Source organism: Eupeodes corollae, chromosome 1, assembly GCF_945859685.1.
Source record: "Eupeodes corollae chromosome 1, idEupCoro1.1, whole genome shotgun sequence".
Lineage (NCBI taxonomy): Eukaryota > Metazoa > Arthropoda > Insecta > Diptera > Syrphidae > Eupeodes > Eupeodes corollae.
The window spans coordinates 208,086,447-208,105,037 of record NC_079147.1 but is presented as its reverse complement, the minus strand read 5'-3'; the positions used below and the strand labels follow the sequence as shown (position 1 = coordinate 208,105,037).

At 34.8% G+C, this 18,591-nt stretch overlaps 1 protein-coding gene and 1 long non-coding RNA gene across 2 annotated transcripts; both read left to right on the top strand.

Moving 5' to 3' along the window:
- The first annotated feature begins 7,951 nt into the window (after positions 1-7,951).
- LOC129943125 (uncharacterized) lies at positions 7,952-9,756 on the top strand. Its single transcript, XM_056052373.1, has 2 exons — positions 7,952-8,101; positions 8,178-9,756. Exons 1-2 carry the CDS (start codon positions 8,093-8,095, stop codon positions 9,660-9,662), a joined length of 1,494 nt encoding a protein of 497 aa, XP_055908348.1. The 5' UTR covers positions 7,952-8,092; the 3' UTR covers positions 9,663-9,756.
- Positions 9,757-13,057: 3,301 nt separating this feature from the next.
- Positions 13,058-14,226, top strand: LOC129942738 (uncharacterized). The gene is made up of 3 exons (XR_008781087.1): positions 13,058-13,896; positions 13,951-14,019; positions 14,092-14,226. It is a non-coding gene; the product is annotated as an uncharacterized LOC129942738 (long non-coding RNA).
- The last annotated feature ends 4,365 nt before the right edge of the window (positions 14,227-18,591 follow it).

The window sequence follows — 18,591 nt, the reverse complement described above, 5'->3', positions numbered from 1 at the left end:
CCTTAGCCATGGTCTCTCTTCAATCATTTACCATATTCATCATCTTTTTCATCCTGTAACTCTGTATACCTGCTATGCCTGTCTTTCCTTTTTGATTTTCTGATCGACATCACGGACGAGTCGAAAATCAAGATATGAAATGATTTCAATTTTGGCAATTTACCTTCTGCCCAATGAAATTTCCAGATAGATTCTTCTCCTTCGCTTCGCATGGACGAACAGCTGAAAGGACCTTTCCTATGTATACATCAGAAAATTCTTCCATTTATCTATTTTGTCTTTTTCTCACTTTCATTCCACCTCTCTGTCTCTTTCTCTTGCTCATTTTTAGTAATTTCAATCCAATTGTGATTTATTGATGAAGAGGTTTGCGCTTTAGTCCTTCTAGTCCTTCAATAAAGTGGTAAGAAAAAAAATCTCTAAGTCTCATAACCCATAACCCTATCTTCAAACGAAGAATGATGAAAGTCGTTTAAGACTTGTGTTTTAGGCACGTTTTGCGTAACTCAACAAGCATACCTTTCTCTAGATTTGATATAAAATGATCCACATTGGCTATCAGCTCACATTGACACAAGCTTGTCCTGAATTGAATCCTTCCGTGCCACGTTTGATATAAAGAAAAAAACACCGACTGCCCATTTAGAAAACTAAAACATCCCAAAAGAGTATCAACCAGTTGTATGGATGGAGCCGGTGTGTGCCACTTGATTTATGTTTGAATTTTAATGAAAGGATATCTGCCACTGCGGTGTTGCATCAGCGTCAGCATCAGTTGGGCCTGATTGAGTTTAGGGTGGGGTGGGGATTCCGAGTACGAGTATAGGTAATTCAAAACGAATTTCCAAAATGAGTATTTCATTTATGTTTCGGTTTCCATTTTTAGAGTAAGTCCTTTCTCTCCCTACGTCCTGATGGCAATGATTTGATGTCTGATGTTTGTACACATTACGAATTGCAATTCTTCGCCCTGATGCTGATACCTTTGGGTGGATTAAGGAGAATCTCATAAGGAGTCTGGAATTCCTTGCGACTGAAATGGGCAAAGAATGTTGGTATTGTGAGGTTGAGGAATTCTATTTCTCAATGGAACCGATGTGGGATATTTCAGACTTCCTTTTGGTGATGGGAAGGTACCTCCTATTGTTTGATGGGAATTTTGTGTGCTTCATTGAAGCTTTTGAAAAGAAGTTATGGTTTAGACTTTATTTTACTTGTTCTTTTATTTGAGGGAGGGAATTCCAAATCAAAGCATATATCTCCCAAATCGTGATTATATTGCACAATTATAGGGATAGGCGCAAAACATCGAAAATGCTTATTTTCACTTGGATTGGAAATCATATTCTTTCAGCAAAGACATAAACAATATTAAAATGTTTATCCTTAAAAATAAATAATACTTATGCTAAACTTCAAAAAACACCACAGCCCCCTTTACAAAAACCCGCATTACAAACATATTTATTAAAACAAAGGTGTTGCAAACATCATTCAAGTTGGTTAAAAAATAAAGATTTGAAACTTAAGTAACTCTTTTCAGTACATATTGTTAACCCTATAAATAGCCCCCCTTTCCGAAATAAAAAAAAAATTGTTTCTGGGGCTCCACAAAATCATTTTCTTAAATTGATTTATAATATTTCGAAAATCCAAAGTTTATTTTCCTGAGAAAAATGTAAATTTTTAATTTTATCGTGAAAAGATTGTTAAGAACCCATAGTTTCTTGAACTATTGAAAACAAACGCCATATTTGAGATCCAATTTTTTAGAATGAGTAAGTCATTCTTTGAAGTATTTTAAGTTTAAAATTGAACCGTTTGGTTTGAAATCTGACCAAGTTAGTTATTTACAAAAATACCTCCTTCTTGATAAAGTCTTAGAAAATGAGGGTATACTTTTTACAAGCTTTGCAATCGAATATTTCAAAATTGGGTATTATTTTCCTTTTAAGAGCTTCTATTGCTCGCATTGGGAAATTGGTTCAAATTTCTCTAATAAAATGTATGGCAGTAGTGTTCCCCTTTAATAGTTCTAAAAATAAGTCCGCGACATCATGTGTCTATCTTTTAAAGTTGGCTCACTGCAACCTTTTTTATGCTAACCAAATTTGTTTTAAAATAAAACATGCAAAAAAGCTACGGGCATAGCTACTCTTGAAAATTGTATCATAATTGTAACTGTTCAGAACATCTATGTTGGCAATTTTTCGTAATACAAAACTTACGTAACTACTATCAATTATCATCGATTCAAGAAAGACCACGCCCACCTTCAATCGCAGCACACGCCATCAGCATTACAAACAACATTATACTCGTAATAACTATTGCATTTGATCCTTGATTATTTTTTGTCGAATGTCCATCTCGCACATGAATGAGTGAATAAAACATGAAACCGTCTGCTTGAGTGCGGTTGAAATCCTAAAGTGTAAAATTCTTTACTCTTTTCCCTCAATCCTAAGGATTTTCATTTTATATCGATATAAAAGGACTATCGAGTTTGACAATGACCACAACGACGAAAATCGTCAAGAACTACAACGACTACGACGACGCATGGGACGATGGATAACCCAAAAGTAATGGCACTCAAAATGAACAACCATAATGTACACTTTTACTTCCTCCTTCCCTATCAACCAACATACTAACCGACCGAACGTCCGTTGTCGTTATCCGTTTCGATTTCAGTTTTCCTCTTTCGAACTTTTGAGTTGTGAAATCAGACGAAAATAATAAACCTTCATGCTTAAGGATATGTTTGCATGGTGTGTGTGTGTGTAGTTTCTGTTCTTTTCTGAAAAACCAGAACTAAGAGAATCACCTAACTGGAAGGAAAGTGTCGCAAGTCCGGAGTCTCCAGAGAGGTAGGTGTGTACCTTACCTACATAAAACATGAAAACGACTTGAAAATTCACATTCTAACCGCAATCGTCCATCCAATGCATGTACAACTACAGTACTCCAGTGTCCAAAGTCCTGTCCAGTGTCCAGTTCCACCAGAAGTATACCAATTCATCAACACACAAGTAGTTCAATGGAGCGGCATTTGCACTTGATTGGGTTTCTAGAGCAAAAGCAGAAGGACGAATTTATATTGGCATTTTCATTTTGAGCTGTGAGTGATTTAGAAGTCAAGACAGGACACTCCCATTTAAAAACCAACTAACCAACCAACCCAACCACCCACACTCTTTGTTCCCCTTTGGGTTTGCCCATAAAGAGAGGTCTCACAAATTATATAGGTTTTTATCATTGAATTGCAGAGAAAATGTGTCCGAAACAGGATTTATTCCTGACTGCCCTTAAAAATTCAGAACAAAAGAACAATATAAAAAGTAAGCAAAGTTTACCATTAGAAGTTTTTTTCGTTTGCTCTTGAATTCATTCAGCACGAAAAATGTGGAATGTGTGGTGGCCTCCAAACCTAACGCACAGTAGGACAACTTAATGGAATTCTTGTGCTATTTCACATTTAGAAGTTAAGATTGTAGAATTTCTACTTTCTTTCCAATTTAGGTTTGACAGCTTGTCAACCGACACTTTGACCAACCCTTTGACTCCTTTACACGGCAATGGAGTATGTAGACTCTAATTTTTGGACTATTCGGTAAAGCTCCTAAATCATCGACTTAAAATTTCGGTATAAAATTTGTGCAGAGCTTGTGCGTCGTGTACTTTATCACGATGAAAATGTTGAATTTATTGAATAAATTGACAATGACAGTTCGATACTAGTTAAAGGCGGCGTTTGCTTTCAATAGGTTAGGTAAAAATTACTTAAGACAAAAGTTATCTTTTGGCAGTATTAGTAAAATGCACCTTATAGTAAAAACTCATTCCTCCAAACATCATTAAACTTTGGAAAAAGATTCGTTAGTTTGTGAAGTTAAGTACAGACAATTTTGAGATCTTAGAATACATATTTGCAGGTCTGTCAGTAAAAAAAACATAGTTTCCAAATGTTGACTATAGCTTTGTGAACTTTCAATTTTATATTACTTTTTCAGAAGCTTTATTCATTGTCAGACGACGACTTTAGAAATTGTCGGATCTCGTTGCTTGAGACACCTAAAAATTGCTAAGCTCAAGGCTAAACCTGTAAAGACTCAATTTAAAGGTTTTTGGCCTTTTTTAGCTTTTAGGAGTCTGTTATTGGAAAAGCCATCCGAAGTGCAGTACATAATCATATGATTCACAAATACAACATCCGTAGAATCTGTGCAGATAACATGAAAAGTGCGATTTTGCTGCGGATTGAGATTGAGTTTTATTTGAGTAGCAACATTAAGTGTCAACTCCTTGAGCCTCGATGGAAGTATTCGTAGAGTAGTGGCATACAAAACACTTTTACATCACTTTATATATATCTTTAGATAAACGTTGTTATTTTATCAGAATTTTATTTTCAATTTATTTCAACTCAACTTTTTTTTGAATATTTTTGAACTGTCCCGCAAAATCTTATAGCAACTGCGAAGTACGACTACCTTTCAGAATAAAACTTAAAAAATATTTTGACCTGCGTTAAACAAAAGTTTTCGATAAGAAAATTATCTGGTTTTCAACGTTGGTTATAACATAATTTCGATCAATGAGGTCTAAACCTACGCGTCCTTCTAATCTTGTTTGTAATAAATTACAAGACTTAATGAAAATATAGTTTTGTTCTCGTAAAATGACTAGACTTAGTTCTTTTAGTATACGGAAATTGGCATAAGAAGTAATAATTTTGTATTATTTTGAAGAAAAAGCAAGTGTCACAAAATAAAACGCCTTCTGTCACACAAGAATATTTACACATAGTAAGACAGTACTTGACGAACGAATCCCTTTCCTTCATTTCTTATTTCAATTAGTTTCACTTTAAAAAATGGAATACACAACCAAAAATTAAAGATATGTTTGTATATTTGATATTTTCTTAACATATTCTCCTTAAAATTGTCGATTTTATAAAGTTAAAATTATTTGTGGTCTGAATTTTGATACGTTTCTCGTAAACGATCTTGATATATTTTCAATTGTTTAAACTTTTTAATTTGAAAACCCGACCACTGCGGATCGTTTTTTATGGAAATTTATTTCTGTTATGTACTCGTATATGTAATCTCAAAAAATACGTCTAATTTCAGACCACTGATAGATCCTAAAAAATTGTAAGATCTCACAACTATCCGTTCTTAGTGGTCTTATAATCAGGACAAAAAATTAAGCTTAAATTACATGCTTTGAAAATTCCAAATATGTTAAAGATCAGCGTTATAAATAATAAACGTGAATACGAGCATGTTCGTGAAAGTTGACTATTAAATCATGTTGCTAAAATATATAAGTTTGATATTTTAATATCGCATAAAGTTAACTATAACTCCCTTTATGTACAAATTCCTTATTGATTTTCTTTACAAGCTTTGCAAAGCTGATATTAAGTTTATTTTTATTATTAAAAACTAAACATAGAAAACATTGCACAACAAATATGAAACAGTCAAAACATATTATGGACAATTACCCAACTACAAAAATATAAGACAACAAAATATTCAAGATAAGATCTTTTGAAGTTTTCAAAGGAAGGCGGTTGTTCTATGTTTTAATTTTGTATTAAAATTTTAATTTTAAAACTATGTTTTTCTTCCTGTTTTTAGATGATTTCAACCCACTGTAGTAACCAATGACCATAACCATTACACTCATAAAGACACAATTTGAAATCACCCCCCTTGCTTATGATGAAAGTGTGGGGCGTGCAATTTCATAAGGACGTTAAATTTGTCGGGTCATTTGTAATTCTTGCCCAAAAGTGTATTATTATTGGGTGCTGCTGATTTTGATATTTTTTTCTGGGTTGAACATTTTTTATATTATTTAAGATTTTGATTTATTTATATAATATCGAGTTTATATTATTGTGTGCAATGAAAAAGATTGACTTTTTGAAACGTTTCCACTGACGGATGTTTGCTGTCGTTGATAAAAAGTAAGTGATGGTGCGTGACTTAGATTTTAGGCTATAAAATATCTTGGCTTAGCAGAAATGATTGTTGTTGTAATTGTTGGGAAGTTCTGATTAGTGAAGTAATACAGTGATTTGGGATCTTTAAAACTTAAATCCTAGTTGGGTTTTGGGTTTTTGCGTCTTGAAGTCTAAAACAACCGCAACCATGTCTTTGTTTTTAAATTACAATTTTATTTTTGGAGCTTTCTGAAGTAAGTGTGATGAAAAAGCGTTACGAATTGGCTACGGAAGCTAAGTGTTTCAATAGAACCATCTAGACGAAACCTCACCACAAACGGATAACTTCTAGTTTCAAATGAGGAAATGCTTACTACTTTTTTCAAACAGTGAAGAAAATTCTGGTTCCGAAGAAACAATCTCGCGAATACTCACCATTTTCTCCAGTAAAAAGAGATCATTACAGCTATCAAACGGATAGCAATTCCCAGCAACATCGATTGAGCAGCTGTATCCACTTATTAGAAGAGCTTATAGGCAACATAAACCTTTAATAAAAAGTGAAAACAACACAACACTACATTTTCGAAGCTCCAAAATGATGGTTCTTAATTTTCAAAAATATAATTTCGTTATACAAACATTTTTCGGCAATACCGAAAGCCCTATCACGGTTCCTCAAGACAACTTGTATCACCGCTTGTATACTATACCCCCAGGCAAAAACCAATATGATAACAAGCCTATATTACAAAGCTTACTTTTAGTCTTGATATTGCTGCTCTGATGTTGTTCACGATAGACTAAATTCTTTACAACTATTTCAGCAGTTAGACTTTAAGCAAGGGCAATACCATGTCTAAAGACTTGTATCACAGGTTTTTTTTTAAATTGTATTACCGTTCAACCAATTAATCTCGTTTCACGACATCGGGCGTATCAATATTCAAATTTCAAAAATATGTAGTTATTCACGTTCAAAAAAAATTAATGGTTTAATTTGAATTTTCAATGTTTAAATTACACAAATTTCACACGCTCCACTAGAATAAAATTCAGGTCCATACTAATTTATTTCCTTAACCTTAAAGATGCTTAAGGCTACACGATCATTCAACTTAAGAGTCTTAGGTTTCAATGAAAATAAGCGTACCTATGCCCATTTAAACGACACGCCGCCGCCGGCCGCCGCGACGACGCACAACCTTCCATAGGCTTATTTCCTTACTTGTTCTTGTTTATGTTTTTTGTTTATCTCGTTAAACAAATGAAAACATTCCGTTCAGACTCAGAACAACGCACAACCAAAAACACACAGTGCCGCATTGTAAACGTGAAAAACAGCTGTCAATAAATTTGGTTCCTAATTAAAGTTGAGTAAAGCATAATTGAATTATTTATTCAAATTAATTTCATATTCAAATTAAGTTAAGTTTATCGATGCATAAACATTGATATTGACCCTGAGTTACGCGAAGAAGATTAAACAAATTGAATTTGTTTTTAAAAATGACACAATATTTTTTTTATGAGATTGATTGTTGTCTCTTATCTGACAGGAGCCTCGTCAAATCCTAAACCAACTGTTGCATCACGATCCACCGATCCCCGACCATAAAAGTAAACTGACTGATATCCAACAAAATTCATTCAAACCTGCGCTTCTCGATTTAATCGGTGATCTCAATCTTTTAATTGAACCGATTGACCGTTTTTACTTCCGAAATAATATACCTATTTATATAAAAATAAAGCTCATAGCCAAGTTAATAGGTTTATCTGTAATTTATTCAGATATTTCTGTTAGTCGTCTCGCGAGTAAAGATTTCGATGGTCAATTTAATGATTATTATTATTTTTAGACTCCAAGTATCATCTTCTTTGAAGTGGACGTGAAGTCGGAGTGTGGAAGGCTTGCACTTGACTCGTGATCGTGATCGTGATAGTTGATGTTGTTAGGCATTCTTTGGAACATTTGAAATTTTTGTTGGTGACCATGAGGTATTGGAAATCGAAGCTGCGATCATATAAATATGTTGCGTAATTTTTGGTTAAGCATCATTCGATCGTTAGCTTCTGCCGCAAGCAGAAAATTTGGATTACGGCCTTACGAAATTCAGCTATAAGATGAAAATGGTAAACCCAAAGCTCTTTTTATCCTTGTATAACATTTTCTTTATTACGTTTTGTTTTTTCTATTTTTTTTTTCTAGAAACTTATAATTTTTGGATTAGCTTTTGTGGCATTTGCTGCTGGGGAACAATACCTTCCACCAAATGAAGAAGCTGTTGAGACTCAATACCTTCCACCATCAGCTGAGGCAGCAGTCGTACAACCTGATAACCAATATTTAACCCCTGTCCAAGAAGTAGTCCAGGACCAACCACAACCTGAAAACGAATATTTACCTCCAATTGCAGCTGTTGAGCCTATTGAACAAATAGCTGAAGATGGTTATCGTTATAAGACTGTGAAGCGTATTCGTTACCGAACTCGTCGTGATGTAAGCGAGCTTACGTCAGGACAGTATATACCTCCAAGTGTGGAAGACAGTTATGGACCTCCACCATCGGGACCTGTTGATGTTGTGCAGCAAAGCGCTGTGTTGGCCGATGATGGGTACCGTTACAAGACTGTCAAGCGTGTTCGTCACAGAAATCGTCGTGATGTCAATGAATTGGCTTCTGCTGAATACTTGCCTCCAGTTCAGCAAGATGATAGCTACTCATACCCAGCTCCTGCCGCAGTTGTAGAAGCATCGGCCCCAGTCGAAATCCCTGCTCCAGTAGAAATTGCTGCCCCAATTGAAGTCCCAGAGGAAGTTCAAGAATCTGCTGTATTAGCTGATGATGGATACAGGTACAAGACCGTTCGTCGCATCCGTTACAGGCACCGACGTGATGTCAGCGAATTGCCAACTGCTGAATACTTGCCTCCAGTGCAGCAAGATGATAGCTACTCATACCCAGCTCCTGCTGCAGTTGCAGAAGCAGCCCAAGTTGAAATCTCTGCTCCAGTTGAAATTGCCGCACCAGCTGAAGAATCTGCTGTATTAGCTGACGACGGTTACCGATACAAAACCGTCCGTCGCATCCGTTACAGGCACCGTCGTGATGTCAACGAATTGCCCACTGCTGAATACTTGCCTCCAGTGGAGCAAGATGACAGCTACTCATACCCAGCACCAGCTCCAGTTGTAGAAGAAGCTCCAATTGAAATTGCCGCACCAGCTGAAGAATCTGCTGTATTAGCTGACGACGGTTACCGATACAAAACCGTCCGTCGCATCCGTTACAGACACCGTCGTGATGTCAACGAATTGCCAACTGCTGAATACTTGCCTCCAGCTCAACAAGATGATAGCTACTCATACCCAGCTCCAGCTCCAGTTGAAATCCCTGCTCCAGTTGAAATTGCCGCACCAGCTGAAGAATCTGCTGTATTAGCTGATGACGGTTACCGATACAAGACCCTCCGTCGCATCCGTTACAGGCACCGTCGTGATGTCAGCGAATTACCAACTGCTGAATACTTGCCTCCAGTTCAGCAAGACGACAGCTATTCATACCCAGCTCCAATCGAAGTATCAGCTCCTATTGCAATTTCCGCTCCAATTCCAATCCAGCAAAGTGCTGAACTAGCTGACGATGGCTATCGTTATAAGACTGTGAAGAAGTACAAAATCAAACGTCATTGATCCATCATCCAAAATTTTAGGAACCTGCATCGAAACAATACATAAAAGTCATTATTAGAAATAAAAAAAAATATATAGTAATTTAAAAAACAAATATTTTCTGAAATGTGCTATTTTCTGGGGACCTACCCTAAAGAGTTGTTATTTCCCTAAGCTACCCTTGCCACATACGCATTCCTCTTGACCGAAAACATCGATTGTAGTTTAACCTTATCGTCTATTCAAGATGTAACCTTCATATTTCTTTAAGTTATCTCTAATTTTCGGATTATCGTATTCTCAATATTGACATCCAACACAAATCAAACCCGATAAAATCGCAGTAAAAGACAAACAAAAAATGCCAAAAAGCATCTTTGATTCTCCTTTTTTAACTTCCTCTCATCACATCAACTTCAAGAACGAACGATATAACAACAACTACAAAAAATATCTCTGCTCCTTAAAAAAAGAAGACACATGCACAATCAAATAGAAATAAGATGACAGCAAGAACAACCTTACATGTTGTCTTACACCAAAAGGAATATTCATAAACCTAAACCGCTTTGATCCTTTTAAGCTTGCAATTTAACATACCCCCACCTTAGCGATATTGTCACTGCCAACGAAATCCATATCCACCACCTATATTCTCTCATCAACTCGCACATCTCCATCAGGATCACGAATATGAACATCAAATTGAATTCACTCTTGAGCTTAGAGTAGAAAAATCACACAGACAAACCGAAAGACGAAAGTGTCCTTTGTCCTGTTTTTATGCTCGAATATCCAACCAAGGATATACGGCAACTACGTTGACGATAAAATCATTATCTTGAACACATGTGTTGTATTGTGTTGCATTGTCCGGTCTGGTCCGGTCTAGGTACCCAAAAGCAAAAAAAAAAAACCAGTGGTTTTTGGAGACCGCAAAAAATCCTTGCCTAAGAAAAATATATGTACATTTTCTATATTTTGAGAGACTCTATTATCCTTGGTAGATGATGGTTTACCTAAACCTAGAAGACGAACGAAAAAAAATAAACCATTGACCTATAGTCATACGGGATATCCTTAAGGGCATCGCCATATAATAAAGATGTGTCAAATGTAAGAAGAATAAAGAAAATTGTATTGTCCGAGTTTCGTTTAGGAATCGATCCAAATATTTTTACTATTACCTACGAAACACAATATAAGAGTAGGGCCGAACCTGATAGTCAAAGTAATTTTAGGGCCCGCTTGAGAGTTGTGGCAATACATAATATTGAATAGTCACAAAAGTGGTTCTAGTCTAATGATTCAATAATAATGGCAACACACTTTGGTCGTCCACACCGAATTTGCAATCAAAATCAAATGTGCTTCGAATATCCCCTATGTGCCACTGCCCAAAATCGATGTAGCATTGATTCACACGATGATATCTGACTAATACAACTCTCTTACTTTTAGTTTATTTACTCACACACTCTTTTGTTGTGTTAATTCAGAGCAATAGAGAGAGAGATGCAAAAATGCAAAACAAATACAAAAGACGCTATCAAAATCTTTTGGTTTTACACCAGGCGATCATGCTGACAAAGCAGGTACATATGTACATTGCTTCGAGTTTTTTTATTTTTCTACTCGCAAACTTAATTCGACTAACCTCCGCCCTTTTCTAACTAACAAACTTTCTTATTCCCTTCCAAGCTGAACAGCGATGAGTGAGTGAGAATAGGTCTCAAGGTTTTACTCCGAGTTTAAATATCTTGCACTAGGCGAACAGACTTTTTAGACAGGTGACTGTTCTATTAGATTTTCCTTCTGTTTCCACTCTTTCTCATATTTTATATTTTCTTTTAAGAAGTGGGACGGAGGTTCTTGGATTATTGCGTTGTTTAACTATCCAAAGTTAAGCAAAGCACTCTTCTTAGTTAATTTCCCCAGAAGGAAGAAAGAAAAACGGAATACCAAGAAGCCATACAAAATTCTTCATGATTCACTAGGCGATCATGCTAAAGAGAAGGTAGTTTATTGTTTTTACTTCTGTTATTGCTCTTCTTCCTTTGTTTTCTCAATAATTTACAATGTTCAAAACTCTGCTTTCTATAGAAAAAAATAGGGGCTGGCATGCGACCTTTACTGATAACTTCCCATCTGTACCTGTCTATCGATTTTTCTAAAGCTTTAACAAAAATTTATAACATATTTTGTGTGAGATGATAAAATTTTAAGTCATACTCATAATAATTGAGTCGAAAATATTTCTGAACAGTTTTATGAAGGTTTTCGTGTTTTGTAATAAAAAGTTGTCAATTGAATTTCTCTAAACAAAATAACTAAAATTTAACAACAAAAATGTATGTAATGATAAAATATGTTTGATTCTAATATCTGCTTTTGTTTTTAGCCGAAAATAAATTTCTATCAATTTTAGCAGAATATTTTAAAAGTATAAATATTTCTTATGAAAATACAGATTAGATTTTTTCAAGAACCATTACTTAAATTATTAACAAAATTACACTTATTTGGTATCACCTCAAACTAAAAATAAATAAATTGGGTGGCTCGACAGTCCGTTCGAGAACTAGGGCCTAGTGACTGACAACTCTCAACCATTCCTGTGTGCGATTAATGTTGTCAGGAATGGAGGGGACCTACAGTTTATATGCCGAATCCGAACGGCTTATTTGAGAAATCACTTTTTCATGACAAGAGTTACTGTTGGAGAATTTGTCAGTTCCTCGCAAGAGGCAGTACCCGTGACTTTAGGTGAGATAGGAAGGGATCGAACCCAAGACCTGCCGCATGACAGTCCAACGCACTAATCATCATGCCACGGGTATACTACTACACGTCAAGTTACGAAATGAAATTTAATCGCTAGCGTAATTGATTCGTAAGATATTTGGGGTCAACCAAAATCTACACATTTCTAAAATTGCTATAAAAAATAAAAAACAACCACTTCATTTTTGCAAGTCTTTTCTACATCTTCGGATATTATTATTTGTAAAACAAAAACTATTTGAATTTGAGATCACTACTGGTTCCTGAGATATGGACGATGAAAAATGGCATCACGAACGTACGGATGTATGAAAGAACAAACGTACTTATATATTGACATCTCTGTAAAAATCTTTGATTCATGTTCAGTACCGATTACAGTTCCTTCCTATGGAAAGTTAAAAATCTGGAGCCTTTGGTGCTTGCACCTTTACTCACCTATGCAAACCGCCCCTGTATGAAATTGGTCAACCAGAGTACTTGTTTATGTTAAAAAGGACATCAAACAGCGTGTGTTTCTTCTCTCTTGTCCATTTGGGTTAATGTAATAAAGTTGATTTTTATAGACACATTAGGGGCCTTTATTCAGGAACGCACATCAGAATAAAAAAACATGTACAAGTATACCACAATATCCAAAAGGAAACAAAAAAAGCCCAGAAACATAAAGTGAACATTGTCCTTTATTGAATCGACACACACGACAAAGGATTTTCCTCAAGAAGGATTTAAGATTTTTTTTGTTGCCTTGCTCCTTCGAGTGCTTCCTTTTGGGTAAACTAGAAAGCATATACTTATAGCGCTTTAATAAACCAACCTTTTCTATGACATGAGCATGATTATATTGATTGAGAGTTGGAGATTTTTACATTTTTTTTTTATTTTCTCTTGCAGGCCAGGGACATTTGAGTGGATGACAAGAAAAGGACGTAACCAACAAACGCAACAGTGCAAAACCAAAGCCCACTGGCCTTCTGTCCTGCCTGCTGTTGTGATGGTGGGGTTAATTTAAAACGAAATATTAAATTGAACGGGGTTTATCAGATTAAATTCGAAGAACCTATTTTCTAAATAATGGGGCGATTCTAAATCATATAAATATGAGTCAGAATAAGATGAAGGAGAAAGAAGGACACAGCCTTAAACTTACAACATGCATACAGTACCTAAGTGGATGGACATTGAACACTGAGACTGAGGGTCTTCTTTCATAATGTATGTTACATGCATACATTATGTTGGTATATGCGGAAGGATAAGTTTTATTATCCTCTTGGATAAATTCGATTATGAATAATAATAAATGGAATTTTATTTTATCAACTGAAATCATGGCTATAAGGAAGAAGTTTTAAAGGGGGACTCATTTTTTTCTTTTTGTTATAGAACATTTAACCGTAATTCATTTTTAAGGTCCATTAGATCATATTTTCCCTATCCCCTATGCAAGCATTTTATTATATATTTCTTCGTAAGTCATTCTTTTAGCTATCTTTATACTTTTTTGATGCCTTTGGATTTTCAGGTTTAAGAACTGATTTTTGTAAAGTACATAGGGCAAGTTAATATGGATTTTGGATAATTGGACGCTGAAGTGAGTTCTGAAAACTATATAACTCAAACTATGCATTTGAAATAATCCAAAACTTTTGTTTTCTCCTTAAAGCCCAGCTGTGAAGCAGAACTAATCAGAAATTTGGAGTGGAAGTACTGTTTACTTAAAGGTAGATAAGCCTTACATGTAAGTATTTCTAAAGTGTTAATAGGAATATATACATACAAAAAAAAAACAAATATTTATTCAAAAATGACATTTGACTCCTCAAAGTCGTGAATTAGAACATTTAATAATGAAATATTCGGTAAAATAATGAACAGTAAAGATAAATCAAAGAAACTCATCAGATAAAATAACATAACGAATACCTTCAATTGAAAGAAAAAATTTCCGGTGAAATCACGAAAATCACTTAACTTATCACTGATGGAAGAAAAGCACAGAATTTGCACTCGCATCCCAGGAAAATTAATAGGATGATAAAACAATAACTATAAAATTCCAACTAAGCACTCAAAATTACGGAAAAAACTACACACACAATTTTCAAAAATTGTAGAATTGTTTACGAAAAGTATACAAAAATACAGTGAAGCATTACGATATAAAAAAATGGGTATACTCTGAATTCTTGAAAACCATAGTCAAAGCAAAAATCGAGGATCCAAAACCTAGACCAAAAAAACATCATGTTCGTCGATTTATATTTCTCAACACCCTAACAAAATATTCATAATAATATTTCGCGTGAGATAAATAATTTGAAGTCAATATCTTTTATTATTCTTCTAATATTTGAGTCCTGTTTTGTTAAAAAGTTGTCAGTTGAATTTTTCAAAAATATTAACAAAATTTTCTTAGGATGAAAATAGTTTAATTTCAAGAATTATTTTTGTTAACGTGATATTTTAGTCCAAAACCAATGGTTGACAATTTTAGTAGCATTTCTTGAAACCTGTTATTTCTTATATAAACAAATATTTTTCTTAAATTTTAGAACTGAATGTAATCATTTTGAAGTCAATACCTTCCATTTATTCACGAGATATCGGGAATCAAATATCAATGTTTACAATTTGTGCCTGCTGGATTAAAAAAAAATTGATTTAATAACCAAAGCAATATTAGACTTAGTTTGGAGATAAAAGGTTTAATTTTTTGAAAATCAATTTTTGCAAACTTTTAGTAATTTTTTTTTTAAGACTGCAATTTTTGGTAAAAAAAATTGTCCATTTTATTTCCACTGAATGTTAGGTTAGGTTAGGTTGAAGTTGCTGTCCAAGATGGAAATGGACATTGTGATACCACATGAATATTGAGGCTTCCTCCTAAGCTCAATGGAATCAGTTTGAGTCCCTTGCGAAACGTGAGAGGCTGATTATGTTAAAGAAGAATTCTCCAAGGTAATTCTTGCGTTTTTGAGCCAGATCTTCTTCTGCTTCTTTTGTTTTTGAACCATCTGTATAAAAATGGATTGACCCAACTTCCAGGAATATCCTATCCTCAGAGAAAGATCTGGGAGGTATAGAAATCTGGAAATTTCTGTCGAATTGCAGTTGGGGGATGGTGTAGTCTGTGTGCTTTGGAATTGATTCTTAATACCTAAGAATTACGGAGTGTCCAATGTTGTTGTAAGTCCACTGCGACGAAGCTTTGAGACAAATAGCAGAGCTTGCAGCTATTTGTTTGCTAAATATGTCAAGAGTTGTTAGGTAGAGTAAGGTGTCTAGTCTCGCAGATGGGGTTGTGCGAAGCGATCCGCTTATACATATGCTAGCTGAACGTTGCTTTTTATTTAATTTGTCGCAGTTTATAAATTTTTTCTAAAGCAGTCCACCATACTGCCACACCGTACATTAAAATCGGTCTAATTTTATGTGTAAAGCCAATGCGTGATTCTGGGTTGTAAGCTCCAATAGCTTTTTTTCAAGAAAAGAGAGTTACAGAAGATTTTTTGACTCTTTCCTGTACGTTGCGTTTCCAATTTAGTTTTTTGTCTAAGACAAGACCTAGGTATTTAGCCTCGTCTGAGAATTTTAATTGGATTCCTTTAATATAGGGGGGGTTGACAAATTAAATTTTGTATATCCTCGAAAATAAGGCCAGATCGGTTTTGTGTGCGTTTACCCCCAGTCCACACCGATCAGCCCAAAGTATTAGTCTGTCTAACTTATTTTGTAAGAGTTCTTTTAAGGTGCTTTCTGACACTGCTACAGCAACGTCGTCCGCATGGGCTATCACTCTGAAACCCTCCGCCTCCAGACTATTTAAGATTTCATTCACCACTAGGTTCCACAGGATAGGGCATAGAACACCACCTTTCGGTGTCCCTCTACTAACAAATCGTCTAACAGAAGAGTTGCCCAGTTTTGAGTTGACAATTCTGCTAGTCAGCATTAAATGAATCAACTCCCTAAGCGAACTGTCTACATTTAGAGATGTGTCCACGTTGTTAAAGGCACCTTCGATGTCATGGAAAGTGAACTCTTTATGATGGAGGGAATATTCAATTGTGCGTACTTAGGTGTGTAACGCCGTTTTACCTTTACAGTAAGCAAGTTGAGACGAAGACAGAAGTCTTGTATCAATACTTGCCCCTAAATGGATATCAATCAATCTTTCCAAGGTCTTAAGAAGGAATGATGATAGACTTGAAGGTCGTAGATCTTTAGGATTGGATTGCGAGCATTTACCTGTTTTGGTTATAAAAACAACTTTAACTTCTCTCCACTTAATGTTGAAAACAATACTTTTTTTACAAAATGAAATCAAGTTGAAGCTAATATCATAAATTGTTGAAAATTTATTTAAGTCGACATTCCATTTTTACCAACTTTTAGTAGTTTTTTAGGGTTTTTATTTTGTTTGTAAAAAAAAACTGTCAATTCGTTTTTCTTGTAAAATATTTGAGGTGACCAAAAAAGCATCCCGATTGTGCAAACGTATTGAACGTACGAACAATATGGTATAAGTGTTTCGAAAAATAATGAATTCACTCTCCTCATAGACACCATGTGAACTACACATTTAAAAATAGAAATGTGTGAGACAAAACTACCAATAAAAAAAAGATAGACCGAGACCAAGACAAGACATGACAGGACTCACTTTTACGAGACCAGGACCGATATCGAGACTAGTAAATAAAAAAAAATTGGGTGGCGCGACAGTCCGTTGAGAACCAAGGCCTAGTGACTTACAACTCTCAACCATTCCTGTGTGCGAGTAATGTTGTCAGGAATGGAGGGGACCTACAGTTTATATGCCGACTCCGAACGGCTAATTTTGAGAAAGCAATTTTTCATGACAATAGTTACTCTTGGAGAATTTGTCAATTCCTCGCAAGAGGCAGTACCCGTGAAAAGACTTTAGATGGCATAGGCAGGGATCGAACCCAAGACCTCTAGCATGACAGTCCAACGCACTAACCATCATGCCACGGGTACCACGATATCGAGACTAGACTGAGTTTAAAAAGACTGAGACGAGGTTGGAAAAGTGCCATAGGGTGTCGTTTAGTTTGCAAGCCATATTAAGTACGAGCCAGGGAAAAAATTAATACTTAAAGTATTCAAAACTTAATCTATTTTTTCTAGATTTTTCATTACCTCAACGTTATTTTGAAAATTAATATAACTTTTTAATTTAATTTTATAAATTCTCTTTTTGCTATGCCAAAAATCAAATTTTTTTTCAATTTTTCGTGAATAGTCAAAAATTGAAGAATGGTTCCTCAAAATCTAGGCACATGCTCTTTTCTAAGCATAGACGACTTAAGGTTTAAGTAGGAAGGCCTTATGTTAATTGAAATGTGTAGCTAAAAAATAAATGCATTTTAAACGTCCCATAGGAAGTCATTGTTATCGGTCCGATTTGTCGAATTGAAAATGTTGACATTTCTTGAGTCCCTAGTCTAGATCCAAGATTTTTAGATAGGTGCCTATGTGCAAGTGTGGACGTAAATTCGTGCGGTATTCCATTTGTCTTTGTCTATATCTCAAGAACCAGTAGAGATATCGACTTCAAATTCATATGACTTCCAGAATAATTTCAAGAATAACATTTTTGACATTTGAGATAAATCGAAGCAACAGTGTTAAATAAAAAAAAGAACCTACAGAAAAGTACTATACTAAAAGTTGGTAAAAATTGACTTCGACTTGAATATCTTTAAAACATTTAAAGATATTGGCTTCAAACAAATTGTATCTTAAACACAAATTATTTTCAACATTTTTTAAATTTTTAAAAGAATCTAACTCACAGTTTTTTAATAACAAATAACAGTCTTTTAAATTCATAAAAACTGATTTCGATTCGAATACTTCTACTAAAAATGTCAAAAACTAAATTGTTGTACGAAAATTCAATTTACAATTTTTTTACAAAACACGAAAACCGATAAAAACTAAAACAAAAAAGATAAAAATGATTTTGACTTAAGTAGTTTGAGAACATGGAAAAATACAAGATAAGACCAAACTAATTTGGCCTTATCTTAGCGCCAGGTGCTCAAAACAATTAATCTCTCTGAGAAGATTGCACATTAGCTACGTTATAGGATGTCCTGTCTTGCCACTGCTTAATAGGAAGGCATGCTATTCGACT